At 46.9% G+C, this 14,804-nt stretch overlaps 1 protein-coding gene across 3 annotated transcripts in view; it reads left to right on the forward strand.

Annotated features, from left to right (window-relative positions):
* The window catches only part of COL5A1 (collagen type V alpha 1 chain), a 160,312-nt gene that overhangs the window by 44,304 nt on the left and 101,204 nt on the right, over positions 1-14,804 (forward strand). For all 3 annotated transcript variants that reach the window (XM_080400825.1, XM_080400826.1, XM_080400827.1), the window contains exons 3-4: positions 180-393; positions 1,032-1,194. In XM_080400825.1, coding sequence (XP_080256951.1) covers positions 180-393; positions 1,032-1,194 — 377 coding nt within the window. The remainder of the gene's footprint in view (positions 1-179; positions 394-1,031; positions 1,195-14,804) is intronic.

Here is a 14,804-nt window from a genome sequence, read left to right on the forward strand (position 1 = left end):
CCAGATCTTCACCTGGCAACTAAGATGCCACCCTGTATAAATTCTTAGGGTTGCAGATGTGCATGCATCTGGAGAGAGAAACCAGAGGTCTCCCCATGGGTCATTAGACAACGGGACTGTTTCTGTAAGGTTTAATTTTCAAGGAAAACCTGACTAACCTCTTTGCTTTTCCACTCCAGCTTCCCCATTCCCAGAGGACTTCTCCATTCTAACCACTGTAAAAGCGAAGAAAGGAGGTCAGTCCTTCTTGATCTCAATTTACAATGAGCAAGGGATCCAGCAAATTGGTGTGGAGTTGGGTAGATCTCCTGTATTCCTGTATGAAGACCATACAGGAAAGCCAGGCCCAGAAGACTATCCTCTCTTTAGAGGCATTAACCTAGCAGATGGCAAGTAAGTGAAATTTTGTGCACAAAGGAAAAAAAAACGGTACTTTGTTTATGTCAATGCCAGCATGTTGCAAACTGTGTAAAATAGGAGTCGTGCATATATAAATGTACATACACACTTGACTGCTGCCCAGTGTCCCGTTCTTGAGCTTTGCCCTCCGGTGAATATATGCTGCACGTATAAAAGGTGTGAATCACCGGTCAGTACAAATTGTCTTGACACTTGTGGAGAGGCAGGAATACTGCTGACTTGTGCTGCAAAGGGCCTTAAGAAATCAGTGTGTCTTGCAAAATCCACACTGAATTTTTTGCAGGACTTAAGGAGGGTGGAAAAAGGGGGATAGGTAGGGAGTTACTGGTGTGGTTTCTTTCTTCTGCCTCTTGTTGAAGCCAGAACTGGCACCCTCCTACCTGTTTTGGAGGGATGAGAAGTGAATGGCATCATCTGTCAATACAGCCTTTCTATTTCTAATGCAATCTTTAGGGTCTGCCCAAGGATGATTTTCACATGTTTGCAGACGATGGCTGGCATGAAGGTTTGCAGAATATTGCTTTATGAAAGCTTCACTGTTGTGCAGTCATTACCTTGTTCTTGAAAGCCCAAGGCTCTGTTTAATACATTTGTGGACTGTATTCTTCTAGGTGGCACAGAGTAGCTATCAGCGTGCAGAAGAAAAATGTCACCTTGATTCTGGACTGTAAAAAGAAGATAACCAAGTTCTTGGACCGAAGTGACCATCCCATCATTGACGTCAATGGCATCATTGTATTTGGAACAAGGATATTGGATGAGGAAGTCTTTGAGGTAAGTCATGACAACGAGCAGGTCTGAAGATGTTCCACAGAGATGATGAGCTGGGTTCTGGCTGATGAGGTATTTACAGCTCATCTTTTGAAACTAGTATTGGATTTTTGCATAACAGAACACCATGGTATGTAATCTGAATTTTATTTTATTTTATTTTTAGTTTTTGTTTTGACTAGGTAAATATTTTCTGCAGTAGTGATGAAAGCAGTGGGCCAGGTGACTGACTGGAGTGAGCTCCTCTGCTTTTATGCCCTTGCACTGGTTCTAGACCAGCTCCTGCCCTGGGATTTTGTAGGTCTGTAGCTGTTGTGCTCTCGGCTCATTTAGCATGGGAAGGGCTCGTGAGGTTTTCATTCATCCCTGTGTTATGATCTGGATAAAGTTGCAGGGGCAGTAAATGAAGGCTGAGGAAAGAAGCTCCCCTGCAAGTCACAGCTCTCCCTGGGGCTGTTGGAATTTGCTCTTTTCCCATGCCTTGGCCATTGATTCTTGGTTTCTTGCACCATGACATAAGGGGACTCTCCTCGACAGCTTGTTTGGCAGCCCTGTCACCTCCGACGCAGCAACTGCTTTTAAAAAGCAAACCAAAATCGTGATGGGTGGCATGTTCCCATGAGCTCTTCTGATTTAAGCAAAGAGAGAGAGGATTATTTATAGACAAGGTACATATGGTAGTCTTCCCGTAGTTCAGCAACTAGTTTAATACATATATTTCACTAGCAATCTCAACTTCTGTGGTCTGCTGCACTTCTGAGGCTTTCAAGTATATAAGAATCTTGTCTCTGGTCTTTCTTGCAAGGTAGAATTGCTTCCCTGAAATCAGTGCCAGTGCAGTGAAGTGTAAACTCAGACCTATTAATCTCCATCTCCTTACTTTTATTGCATTTATGTGGAGGAAGAGCTGTATCTCATGGGCCTCCCTGACCCAGCAAGGGATGGGGAACGTCTCTTATCAGTGGATAATTACAGCCATAGCGAAGCCAGCTCTCGTCTGCATTTTGCTGTTGCTCGGGAGGAGGGTTCCAGTCTGTTTAGCATTACCAACATCTGGGAGCTGGTCTGCTGTAAACAGAGCAAGAATGCATGGGCTGACCCTTGCTGCCAAAATCCCAGTTACAGAGTTAGAGCTGAATCTCTAAATTGTATTCAATTAATAGACATTCCCTGGGAAGTTTAACAATTAAAACGGAAAGTAAAAGCTGGGTTTAATGGGCACTGGAGTGTCTTTTGCAAGTGTGGGACATTCTGCCAAAAATCTCAGCACTGGTTGCCTTATTTTAAGTGGAGTTGTTATATAAATTGGGGAGCCACTTAAAGATCTTGTAGCACATCCAAACTGGATAAGAAACCTGCACTTTCGACTACTTCTGCAAAGTAACACCCTTTCCAAAACTGCTCCTGAAGCTTGAGATGTTCCAGGGTGGCTTTTAGCGCTCACCTGAATTTAGGACCGCTGATCCCCCTGCCAGGCAAGGGGATGCACATTTACGGGTGGCAGAGCTCTCCCAGCTCTGCTGTCAGCCCATCCCATGGGGCTGGCCACAGCTCCCCTGCTGAAAAGGACTTATCTGGGGGGTACCAGCTCAGAGGGCTTGTGAAACCTCCTCAGTCCTGGGAGGTGGGGTAAAACAGAGCAGGTGTTCCCCTCCACTGGAGCCCGTCCTGGGTACGGGATGTAGTTACAAGATCATTGCAGGCGCTTACGGAGAACTGGACAATTACCAAGTATGTTTTTTCCTCTATCTTTTATGTACTGATGCTGTGCAGCATGTATATAAAAAGCCACCTCTAGTTCTGGTATTTGCCCTTTTTTCTTTTGTAATGCTCATCAGGCAAAGAGGGTTTTCGGCATATCCACACACAGGCTAATCAAGATACCAGCAGCTTTACATGAATGTAATTAATAGGTTTCATGAAGACAGTGGACTATAACCTCATTTCCTTCATATCTCAGCAACTTTATTTCCTCTGGCCCTTCCTTTCTTCTTTCTGCAAGCCTAAGCAGAACCAAGCAAACCCATTTCTCTATAGGGGAAAATTGTGGCTCAAAACAGTGGGAAATGTGTGTAAACTGTTAAAGTTAGGTTTTCCTGGAAAGCTGATAATTTTTGGACTGAATGCACAATGATGAGATGAAGCCGTTGCATCCTGCAGGCGACTGCTCTGCAAACGTTAGCTAACAAGATGTTCCCCAGGTCTTTTTGGGACCTGTGGAGTTGCCCGGCTCTTACACGTTTGTTGCTTTTTTTTTGCTGGAAATGAAAATAACCCAGTTTAGCTGGGAGTGGGATGGGAGGGCTGGGACGGGCTGTGCCTCAGCACGAATCAGCGAGAGCTGTAAGTAGTGGGAGTTCATTCTTCCTTGTCAGGGCTGAAATCAAATAAAACCCCAAACGCTTTTTGTTTTGTTTTGAAAATTGTAATTATTCAAGCTCGGGGGTCTAGCTGGGGTCGCAAGTGGAGCAGCCCTGCTGCATTCGTCCCTCGAGTGCCCCGATGGGGACTCCCTCGCTCGTGCTCTGCTGCAGAAAAAGCCTGGCAGGGAAGGTTAGAGGAGTTTCAAAATATTTCTCTAGCACAACATTCTTCCAGTGGAAAAAAACCCCTACTTCCTCTCATTAAAATTCAATTAGTTCGGAGGCTGTGTGGATCTCTCTGTACGGCTGGGGGAATGCTGGGTAGGTTTGAAAAGGGGCCAAGCCCGGAGCCTAGGTTATACAAGTTAAGTTTTGTGCTGAGCTGTTGTTCAAAACAGAAGTTTACAAATGTCAGGACAGGCTCTCACGCCGGGGTTGGGAAGTGGTGGCCGGCTTCAAGCTGTGACTGAGAGGATGCTGTTGTGAGACAGCAAAGGGCTTTTTGCAGGGGAGGGGGAGAAAAGAAATAGCCCATGGTGCGGGATAAACACTTTCTCTCTGCTTGCAGGCTGTAGTAAGCAGCGTTCCTGTGGCTGTAGCAGTGCTGGAAGGAAGTTAGAAGACATGTGAATGTTATCTCATTTTTAGAGGGATTAACTGTTTCTTTTGATGTGCTTTTTTTAAACATGCATTAGAAACAAAGTCCTAGCACAGTCTAATGGTTAGGCGTAGGAACAGAGAGAGGATGAAGTTTGGGAAAGTCCCTTTCCCAGAAAGCAAAGCATCTTCTGCTTGAAACCCAGGGAGACTTTCCAAAAAATCCCAGGGATGTGATGACCCCGCTCCTGCCTCCACTCTGCAGCGATGCGCCTCAGGAGCTGCCTAGTGCCTGTGGTCATTGCAGGAGTCACCTTTTTGTGCAGGACCCTATCAGTTCTTGCACGGGTAACGAGAAACTGGAGCTGTGAGCCCGTCCCTGCTGGCAGCAGGGTGTGGATCCCAGAACTGAGCTGTCAGCCTTTGCTTGGGCTGATCCCTGGTAGCCTGTGCTGGTGTAAGAAGAGCCGAGAATAAGTTGAGCAACTGTCAGGCCAACACTTTGCCAGCCCGAGGGTTTACTTGGCTGTTGTAAGTATGCTTCTGCTGCACGTTGCGCCCATCAAACTTGGCTGTAGGCTATTGGGATGCTTTGTGGGCTTTCATCTGAGATTGTCCGTGGAGGATGCTCATGCCAAGGAATTTCTGCTCCATGCACAACTTGTCACTGGGGTCAGGGGACAGCATCTAACTCCTTGGGGCTTGCTCCTTCCCTCACAGTGAGCAGTCAGCCTTGCATACGGTCTCTCTCCCACCCCTAACCAAAGCCTGACAAAATTCTGACATCTTTAGCCACAACGGCATGAAGCTCACATAATCCATTTGGCCACCGTGTCCCAGGACCACAGGGATGGTACCTCCCCATGGGGTGGCTTTTTCCAACCTGCTGTTTGCCGTGGTGGTCTGGTGGAAAAGCAGTTCAGCTGGCTGTGGGCTGGAGAAGTTCTGGGTTAGCAGATGTGGGTTGAAACAAAGTTCAGACCCTGGCTCAGTAGGGTCACTGGGCTGCGTTTCAGTCCTGGAAGAGGCTGTATTACAGCAGTGAACTGAGAAATCCCATAACCCACAGCTGGAGGATCTTTATGCGTGGAAAGTGCTGCACAGTGTCTGTGGCAGGTAAATGTTACTGTCTCTGGGCTGCATTAGGTGAACTTCACCCCTTTGTGATGGTCTTTTGAAGCATCTCATGTAGTCCCATGGAAAGAAGTTTAGTTCTTGCAGTATTGTGTGGTCCAGCCCTGTTCTACTGCTCAGCATTACTCTGTAGACCAGCGCTTCACAGCGATGGGCTGATGAACAAAATGAAATTTGTTCAGATCTTGCCAAAGTCCCAGATGGTGAAGTATTTCATCTTTCTGCTAGATATCCCATTTTGTCTTCTGATCTGTCAGGAAGAGGCTATTGCGTGAGGCTGCTGTGCTGACAGTGTGCACCTGGCTGGCAGAGCTGGCCATGGCATCATTAAAATTGTGGTGTGGGTGTTTTGGTAAAATTGCAGAGGACACCCTAACAACAGGCAAGTCCATTTGATGTAAATTATGCTTGGTTCACCTGTTTAAAATCTTGCAGCACTGTCCCACAAGGTAACTGGTGTTTTGACCTTCTGGAAATAACATCGGTTCGCAGCGGTGTCTGGTATTGGTGTAGATGATATTAGTTTTCCCATAAGTGGAAAAGCTCAGTGCATGTCTGTATTGCTTTTCAAGCTTTATGTCCTTTTCTGCTGGCTCCTTTGGAGACAAGAGGAGCTTATTTTGCCCAGCTGAGTGCCGTAACTGTGTCTCATTGCTCTAGCTGGTACTGTAAAACTAAGTGGTTTCCTCTGATCCTGCCAAACATGGTGCAAAGTGAGAGAGTCCCAGACACCTGCAGACACCATCCTGCCACCACCATGAAACCCTGAGGGGCTGACAAATTATTTGTTGTTAGTTTGTGCCAGAGCTTGTCCTGGGTTGAGATACGGTGTGCTGCTGGGGTTTTGATGATGCTGAAAGGATGGTGCTTTTTATTTTCTTTCCTCCTTTGTGTTTTTGAAGACCACTGGTGAAATCAAGACATCCAGAAATGGAGGGAAAGCAATTTGTGCCGGGATGAGCCAGAAAGCCTGGGCAAGGTGCCAGAGGTGCTCTTAGGGCTGTTGAATGTTTCAAGGCGCAACAAGACAAAGCAGAATAGACGCTTCAATGCTCTTAGCAGAGACATTGGGGCCGTTCAGGTGCTGTGTTGCTCTTGGGTTGAAATGCCAACTCTCTTTTCATCTTCTGCCTTGTTTACACTTAAAGAACAATTATCACTGCGGTTGATAATCCCAGATTTCATTTCACTATTGTCAGGCTTTTCACCCTCCCTTCCCATGCTCTTGGCTGTAGCATTTCCAGCTCTGGAAAGTGCTCTGATTTTTAAAGTTTCTGTATGTTATTTTTCTCAGACACCTCTGAGGTTATAAGATTATCATCAATAGCTTTTGCTTTAGCGAATGGTGTACAAATGAAAATAGGTTCCTATACATGTAGGTGCATCTTAGGGTATTTTTTTTGGTGTTTGAGCATGGAAAAATTTAGGAGCCCCTTCTTGCAGGCAGATCTGCTGTAAGCATGTCACATAGCCTCTGTCTACCACTGTGGGAGGCTGGGGCAAGGCAAACTGGTGGTAACTGCAAAATTTGCAGACTTCTGAGCTCACAGGGACAAACATACCATGGGAGCCTCGGGGCTGAATCCATGCCTGAGTCACATCTAGATGCAAGCTTGCTTTGGCACGGCTGTCTTGGCTGTTCCTGCTGCCAGGGGGGGTCTTGTGCAAATATAAACAGCAGTGCCGAGGTGTGAAGTGTGAGGGAACACTTATTTGTGTACAGGAGGAAGCACCAAGGTCCCCAATATCTTCAAACCATCATAATGGCCTCGCTGAGCTCAGTGAGGCTTCTCATGAGCGTGGCATGGAATCCATCATGTTCTGCAAGACCTGGGCTTAGCCCAGAGGGTCAGGAAAGAACTGGGCAGAGCTCGTGCTTATTAAGTTTTTGTTAACCTTCAAAAAGCAATTTGTTTTAATTAATTAGTTTTTTTTTACTAAGGTGAATTTCTCTGTCAAGATGCGCCACAGATCCATGCTCCTGTGTATTTTTCCCTACCTCGGCAGACTGCTGAAAGAAGCTAATTTACAGTTCTGGCTGCCTGCTTTCCTGGTCCTGCCAAATCTGATTTCACCTCTTTTGCTGTAGAGCATTTCAGGGAGTGCAAAGAGTCAATGTTTTACACCACCAGCATATACCATGGTGTGAGATGATGGAAAATAAAACATTCTGAGCCAGCATTAGGGTTCTTTATTGAAGATGTCTGTAGCTTTCCCCAGTCTCCTAATAATTCTCCATTTAGTCACTGGTTTTCTCGTCATTTCTTCAGCTTTTGTTTTTTTCAAAGGGATCCTCTTGAGCAAAACGGTGCACTTGAGACATATGGATTAAATCACAGAACCAGGTTCTTCCAGAAGAGCAATGCTGTCTAGAAAATGTCTACAATTATTGAAGATTATTCCTCTGGATGGGTTTGCAATTAATAGTGAGATATTTGTGCTAGAGTCCAAGCAATGCAGTCAGTCTAATCAAAACCCAAATGTGATATTTGGCTCGAGTTGGCAAAGTCTCACGCACAGCATCGTCTTACACAGGTGCCCAGGGACGTCATCTGGTTTTATCAGTGTGTCTGTACCGAGGGAGGGGCAGGACTGGATCCAGAATAAGAATTGCAAAACAGCTTGTAAAAGTTAAGTCTGTGCTTCAGGTCGTTTCATTTCAACCCTAAACTGACACCATTTCATCTGACCTCTCACTGTCAGGTGCCAGCAAGGAAAGTGAGAGTTTGCGTGGGAATATCAGATTAATTGTTTGCATACACTTAGCTGAAACTCTTGTTTTTCATTTAGATTTGCCGGGTAATTGCCAGTTTAGCCATCTGGACTGCAGTCAAGCTTTGTGACTAGGTCAGGGTTGCCTGTAATGATGTAGCCTTATTAGTCATGATTACAAAATACACATATTTAATGCTTCTAACTTTTCTTGATTTTGGGGCGTGGGGTGGGGATGGGTTATTTTGGTCAGTGGTAAACTTCATTTCATAAACTGAAAGAAACTGTGCATTGGCATATGTAGGTAATTACTGCAGTTTGCTGGTATCAAATGCCTTCAGGCCTCTGATAGCACACAGTGTGCAGGTAGACATGCTTTATTGTTCAAACAGATCATAAAAGTACTTTTATTGATGTCTAACGGTTATGCAGTGCATCATTTATCTTGTAATATCGCCAAGTTAAAACATCAGCCTAGGAAGCTGCATGGTCGTAGAGCTTCTTGCAGTTTGTCCAGAGTCAAGACCTCCTGGGTCCTCCTGCAAGACGTTTCGCCTCGGGATGGGTGCTGTGCAGTGTTACCCTCAAGGCAAAGGGTGCCTTTGGGTGGAGGCTGCTTCTAACTTACAGCATTACCTTGTGCCTGATGGGCTTTGGCTGCTGGGGGTCTGGGGTTCTTTTTGACACCTGTGTGAGTTAATATGAGTGATCCTCCCCCGACCTCTGCAATCAGGGGCATGTGGGGTGTGCTGTAATTAAAAAAAATAAGGTGGAGTGGCCCTTATGCCCTGCTGATCTTGTGTGAGGTGGTGCTAAGGGGAAGCTGTAGTTATCCAAAGCACTCTGTATTCCTGCGTCCAGCAGAGGATGTGCCCAGATGCATATACCAGGGCTTCGTATCTGCATCGCTTCTCAGAAGGGAAGAGTAAAAGGTGATTTAAATGAAGCTGTTACCAGCAAAGGAGAGTCACAGTGCTTTGCACACTGATTTTTGGACCTCCTCTTTTCTTTGCAGACTGTTTCCTGATGCAGGTTGCCTTAACAGCATTGTTAAGGAGATTATTTTTAGGCTTTTGGTTTGGTTTTTTTTTGATTCTGCATGGAAGGAGATGGGGAGAAAGCAGAATCCCAGGAAGCCGGGCAGTGTGTAATAGCGGTGTGCCTGGCTGCCTGTCCTGGCCTCGGCGCTGGTGTGTCCCGTTAGCCTAGAAAAGGGGTTTTAGCCCTTTCGGTGTCACTGTAAGGGCTTTTAAATAGATGCTTCACTGCGCAGTCCCATTTGTGCAGTACCTGTGGGCAGGCATGCCGCTTAGCCTGTTTAATGTGTAATTGTCTCAGGTACAGGCTGAGTCCCTCAAGCGCTGGTAGCATCAGAGCACCCCGAGGAACCTGGTGGTGAGATGCAGTTTGCAGGGAGCCCTGCTCACCCATCGTGAGCCTGCGTGCAGGATGGTAAATGGGAAAAGGCATCCAGCCCCCAGTGATTTCTTCTGGAGGGGTTCCTCATCACAATTTTGTTAGCAGAGCATGGTGAATGCTGCTGACATGGGGCACTTAGGCATTAAAATCCAGGATTAACGGCCAGTGAAGGACATGGGACCTCACCCTGGTCTGAGGAACCGCTGGCTTCCCTGCCTGCTCCTGGATAGTCACTTCAATAGCAGTGACGTGCCATGGCTCCAGGGGCTGGCAAAGTGGGGAATAAACAATTTTTTTTGTTATTATGGTTCAAATAGGCAGTTTGGAGCCTGATGGTTGCCTTACTGGGGACTCCTGCATGCTAGTTGGTTGGGATGAGCTTTTGCATTCTGGGGGTGGGGTGGAGGGGGGTGGGCAGGGACACTGGGTGGGAACTGAAAGGAACTGTCATTGGGGAGAGATGCTGAGCAATACCATGCTCTCCGTCACTGCTGTCGTGGGCCATGGCACAGAGAGGACAGGTAGGCTCTTGCTCAACTTACTCTGGCCTGGGATACCTCCTGCAGAGTGAGGTAAATGGTTGGAACTGCTAAGGAGGAAAACGGAGTGGTCCTGGAAAGCAAATCTCATCCTACAAAAGAATTTCCATCTGCCACAGGGATTGTGGGGTTTGGGGAGCAGAGTTGTGTCTGGTTGTTTCTGACTGTCACCTGGCAGAGTTTGATATTTAAATGGTGGCAGGGAGCAGCCCAGGCAGGCTCGCCACACGTGATGGATGCTGTTAGGTGTAGTGTCATTACTCTTTCGGCTGATGGCTTCATTTGTAGTTTGCTTCCCCCGCCTTGGATAGTGGGAGGAAGAAGGAGGGGGCTTGGTTTCTTCCATGGAAACTCTGAGGTGCAGGAGGCTGATGGCCGAGCCCAGACAGGGTGATGTAATGCTGGAAACCTGCTCCTCTCCAGTGACATCATGCCAAGGTTTGCAGCGGCGTTGTGGACACGGATGTCTGCAGGGAGCAGGCAGCAGGACAGGTCTTCAGGAGCAGAAAAGGCACAACAAAGGGACCCAGAGTGCATTAGAAAGGTACTGAAGAGGAGAGCTGGACATGTTTGGGGAAGGTGATTTTCCTCAACTTGAGCATGGGGGGAAAGCCAAACGCTCATGCTATTGGGGAGAAGCTTCCAGCTGAACTTCATTGGCAGCATTGCTATGCAATATGGAAAAGTGATTATTGAGAACAGAGTACGATAGCGTGCCACCGGCCCGGATCGGTGCATGTTTCCCCTTCCCTGCTAATTTGGGAACCTTGTTCTGTGTGGGAGGTGACACACCAATTAGCCTTACTTGCATAAAAGTGAATTTCTGGAACAGAATCCTGGAGACAGGAAAAATCCCTCTTCTATAGACAAAAAGCTTGGTTGATTTGCATTGTTGCAGCAAACTGTTTTAGGAAGTACAGGCTCATCTGAGCCAAACTCACAGGAGAACCACCGTACCGAGGAAGAGGATGGTGAAGCATTAAGCTCTGCAACAAACTGGTCAGGCAGGGGGGTGGGCTTGTGTTCTTGTTGACCTGGCAGTGATCAAGCTGTTTCTTTGAAATTTAGGTCTTTATTGCTTCTGTCTCATCTTTGTGGGACAACTCTTTGAAGTCTGTCGCTTCTCTAAGCTCGTTTTTTATGCACATAGCCTCTCCTTGCAGCGAGGACAGAGTAGACCCAACATAGAAACATAACATCCTAAGTTAGAGTCTTAGTTGACTTTGCATTCAACCCATTCCCTTGTCATTTAGGTACGAACAAATGAAACACATGTTCCTTACACATGGTGAGGCCTTTTTTCTTTTTTTTTCTTTTTTTTTTTTTTCTTTTTTTTTTTTTTTTTTTGAGGCAGTCTGGGCTGCTTGCCAAAGCCCAAAGGAAAATCCTAGCCCACTCCAGACATCCCCAGTGTGCAGGTGTACTACTTACTTTGAAAGAGCAGAGTGGGATCGAATGTATATGTTCACAATAAATGCATCACCCTAGGGACGGAAGCTGGAAGAGGGTATTCCTAATGAGTTGTGCAGAATATTGGATGGGATTGGTGTATTTGTATGTATGTGTGTTTTCTATTCCCTCCAAGAACACAGAAAAAAGTCTCTAACCGTGGGCTTATTTTCTCCACACGTAGCCACATATTGGCTGTGGTTCAGGAGGTCGTCTGCTCAAACAGACAGTGCTTTAGCCACTGAAGCGAAATGTGTGGGGAGATGAGAGAATTTGTGGTGAATATTACTTTTGTGCACTGTTCTCTGCTCTGGAATGTCTGCAAACATAGCAAGGTTTTCCTGAGGCTTTGATGCCTTGCATAAGCAAATTTATCTGCCAATGATGTTTACCCTCTTCCAGCTTGCTGCTCAGAATATCGAAATCTGAGCTGTGATGCTCAGCTGCTGCTGGCCACACCGGCCACGCTGCATCCGTTCCTGGTCCTTAATGGGTTTTGTTCAGATAACCACATTTCTGGGCTGCACGTCCCATCTGCTCTTCAGGCTGTAGGGTGTGCAAACCCAGCTCCCTTTCTTGGGATGAACAGCTTGGGTAGTGCCCAGTTTGCTTTATTATGGGAGCTGTGCAGGATTCTGGGTTTAAACACAAGACTTTTTGAATGCTGAATATGTGATGCTGCACAGAGGTTCTCTTGCAGGAATATTTAAAAAAAAAACCCAAACCAACAACCAAAAAAATAAAACCCAAAAAAACCCAAACCAAACCTAAATCATCTTTCATGGGCGATTAGCAGTGTTGAAACATAATTGCAGAAATACTTTGGAGCATGGAGGTGGGAGGTGTGTGAACACTGACAAAGGAGGTAGTCCAGTTTTTTGGAGAGAGGTGTTATGCCTGCATGTGCACACTAGCTCAGCTTTCCATTTCCAGCTCTTTCCTGAGCAGCTCTGGCCAAATTCACAGCAACGGTGGGAACAGCAATAGGAACCTGCACAAAAGCTTCCTTCTCAGGTGGTCCCAGCAGATGTGTCATGCTCAGTGCTCCACGGTTTGGTGATTTGTCGCCAGCCAAGCACAAGAAAATTCTTTCCCAACCAAAATTTGGTGTTGAGTTAAATTCTGAGTGTGTCAGCAGCTATCCCCACAGCTAAGCATGTAATCCCACTTATATCCTGAGATAACTTTGGCAGCCAGGTTTATTTTCCCCCCATTCCCTTTAATCCATAAAACCTGGATTCTGGATTTACCTCCTGGGGCAGAAAACATTCCAAGTCCTGATTAAAAGCCTCTGTATATACAAACCCCTTGATCCTGAGCCACCTTGGTGTGGAGGGCTGAGGGTAAAACCTTAGGGTGGATCTTGGTGTTGTGGCAGCCAAGGGATGGAAAAGCCTGTCTGTGGGGCTGAGAAAATGACAGCTCAGCTTGCAGGTTAATTCAGCTATGAGGGAAAGAAAAGAAAAGAAAAAAAAAAAAAAGTAAAACCAAGGGATGTGTGGTTTTGGGTACCTTAGTACCCAGAAGAGCTCCAGCTGTTGTGAGATGGGAGCAGGAAGCCCTGACGTGATGCTGGAAGCAAAAAGCCACCCTTTGGTGATGGAAGTGAGCCCAGACTGGGGGGGACGGGGACAGACTGAGGCTTTCCAAAATGAGCAGTGGGCTTTGGAGCTGTCTGAGGGCTGGCCTGGGGTTTTGTACTGGAGTTTGGGAAGTGTTTAGGGAGTGAGGAGGGGAAAGGATAGGAAATTCACAGAGCAGCAGCATGGGGCTGCCCCCGGCTGCTCTCCCTGCCCTTGTAGCAGCGGTGTGAAGTGGCTGGTGGAGCTGCAAAATGTCATCTGCTCTTCGACCATCACGGATGGCTAAATGTTTGGAGACCTTGGGTTGGATTTCTTCCCTGCAGCCGCCTCCTTTTCTGTCCCAAGACTGGCTGCCCCTCAAGTCTCTCTTGACTGTTCACCACCTTCCCTAGACCCTCTCTTTCCCTTGGCATCCCCCACCTCCATTGTAGCCAGGGGTGGGAACGAAGCCCAAAGCTTTTCTGGATCATTGGGACCAACACCTCCCAGGCAGACACTGTGCCCCCGTTTATACAGGGCTGAGTAAAAACTGAGCAACTACCTCCACTTTGCTTCAATGCAGCTCCAACAGCGAGTTTTCAAATGTGTAACTTAAGCCAAGAGCTTCACTTTACTACATATTTTCCACTGTGAGAGAGTCCCCCTTACAATACGCTGGCGTATCCATCTTCGTGTGGGCGGCGCAGCCAGCAGAAGCTGATCTCGTTCCTAATTTTCCATAGATGAAAGGGAAATAAATCAACGTGAAACCAGAGCCAGGAAACGGCATCGTTCAGCGCGGAGCGGGAAGACACAAAAGAGCAACACCGCGCTGTGCTGTGCCGCAGCTTGTAATGAGGGAGAATCTGTTTTTAAACTATCCCTTATGGTTCACACATATGTCATTGAAAAATAACTTCTATAGGAAAAAGCCAGCCCTTTAGCTTGGTTATTAGCGGATTATTTGATTTGGATGAGGAGAGGAAACTTGGAACAGTGTGATCAGCCCTTGGTAAGGCGGTGACATCAGGAGATAAGTTGGCTGGAGGAAATGCAGCACGAAATGGAACAGTAAAGAAAATAGGGAGCTTGAGTATGTGGTCAGATCTGCACGACCACAAGAAGAAATGTGAAGGCTGGGCAGCCTTTGGCAGCCTTTCGGGCTCTAATTTGGGTTTATGAGGCATTTTCGGAGACTGCACGCTGCTCCCCTCCAGGCTGCATCTCCTCTCCAAGGAAAAGGCAGCAGTTTCCTCATTCTGTACGTGAAACAGAGCCTGGATCGCAGGGCATCGACCCTCGGGCTGCGGATGGGGACACCAGCCAGGCTGGGGGGCCTGATCAGGCCACGTGTGTTGGGCCCTGCTGCAGCGGGGATGACCTTTGGGTGGTGACAACTGGGGACCTGGAGAGTGGTGGCACTAGTGGGGGAGAGCTGGGCCTGCCCTGGGCTACCTGGTGCCCAAAGAGCGGTGGAGGACAAGGGGAAACGGGGACTTGGGTTTCTTCCAGGGGTTCCTAATGAATGCAGTGAGGAAGATGGAGAAAATCACTTTTTTGAGCCTGTTCTATGGAGCGCAGGATATTGAGTGTATGCTTTAGAAAGGCAGTTATTTGGAATACACCGGATGCAAAATGAGGGTGTTATTTCAAAACTGCTCATTGTTTCATCTTTCTCCCTCTCAGCTTTATTAACTTCTAGTTAAAGGGCTGGCAGATCATGATAGACAATGACATCCATTCATTTTGTCCTATTCATTTCTCAGAGGCCTGGGCTGGGCTTTTGTGGGGGTTGTTATTTTTTTATTGGTTTTTTTTTTTTCATTTCCACGCCGGAC

Source organism: Falco punctatus (assembly GCF_963210335.1).
Source record: "Falco punctatus genome assembly, chromosome: 9".
Classification (NCBI taxonomy): domain Eukaryota; kingdom Metazoa; phylum Chordata; class Aves; order Falconiformes; family Falconidae; genus Falco; species Falco punctatus.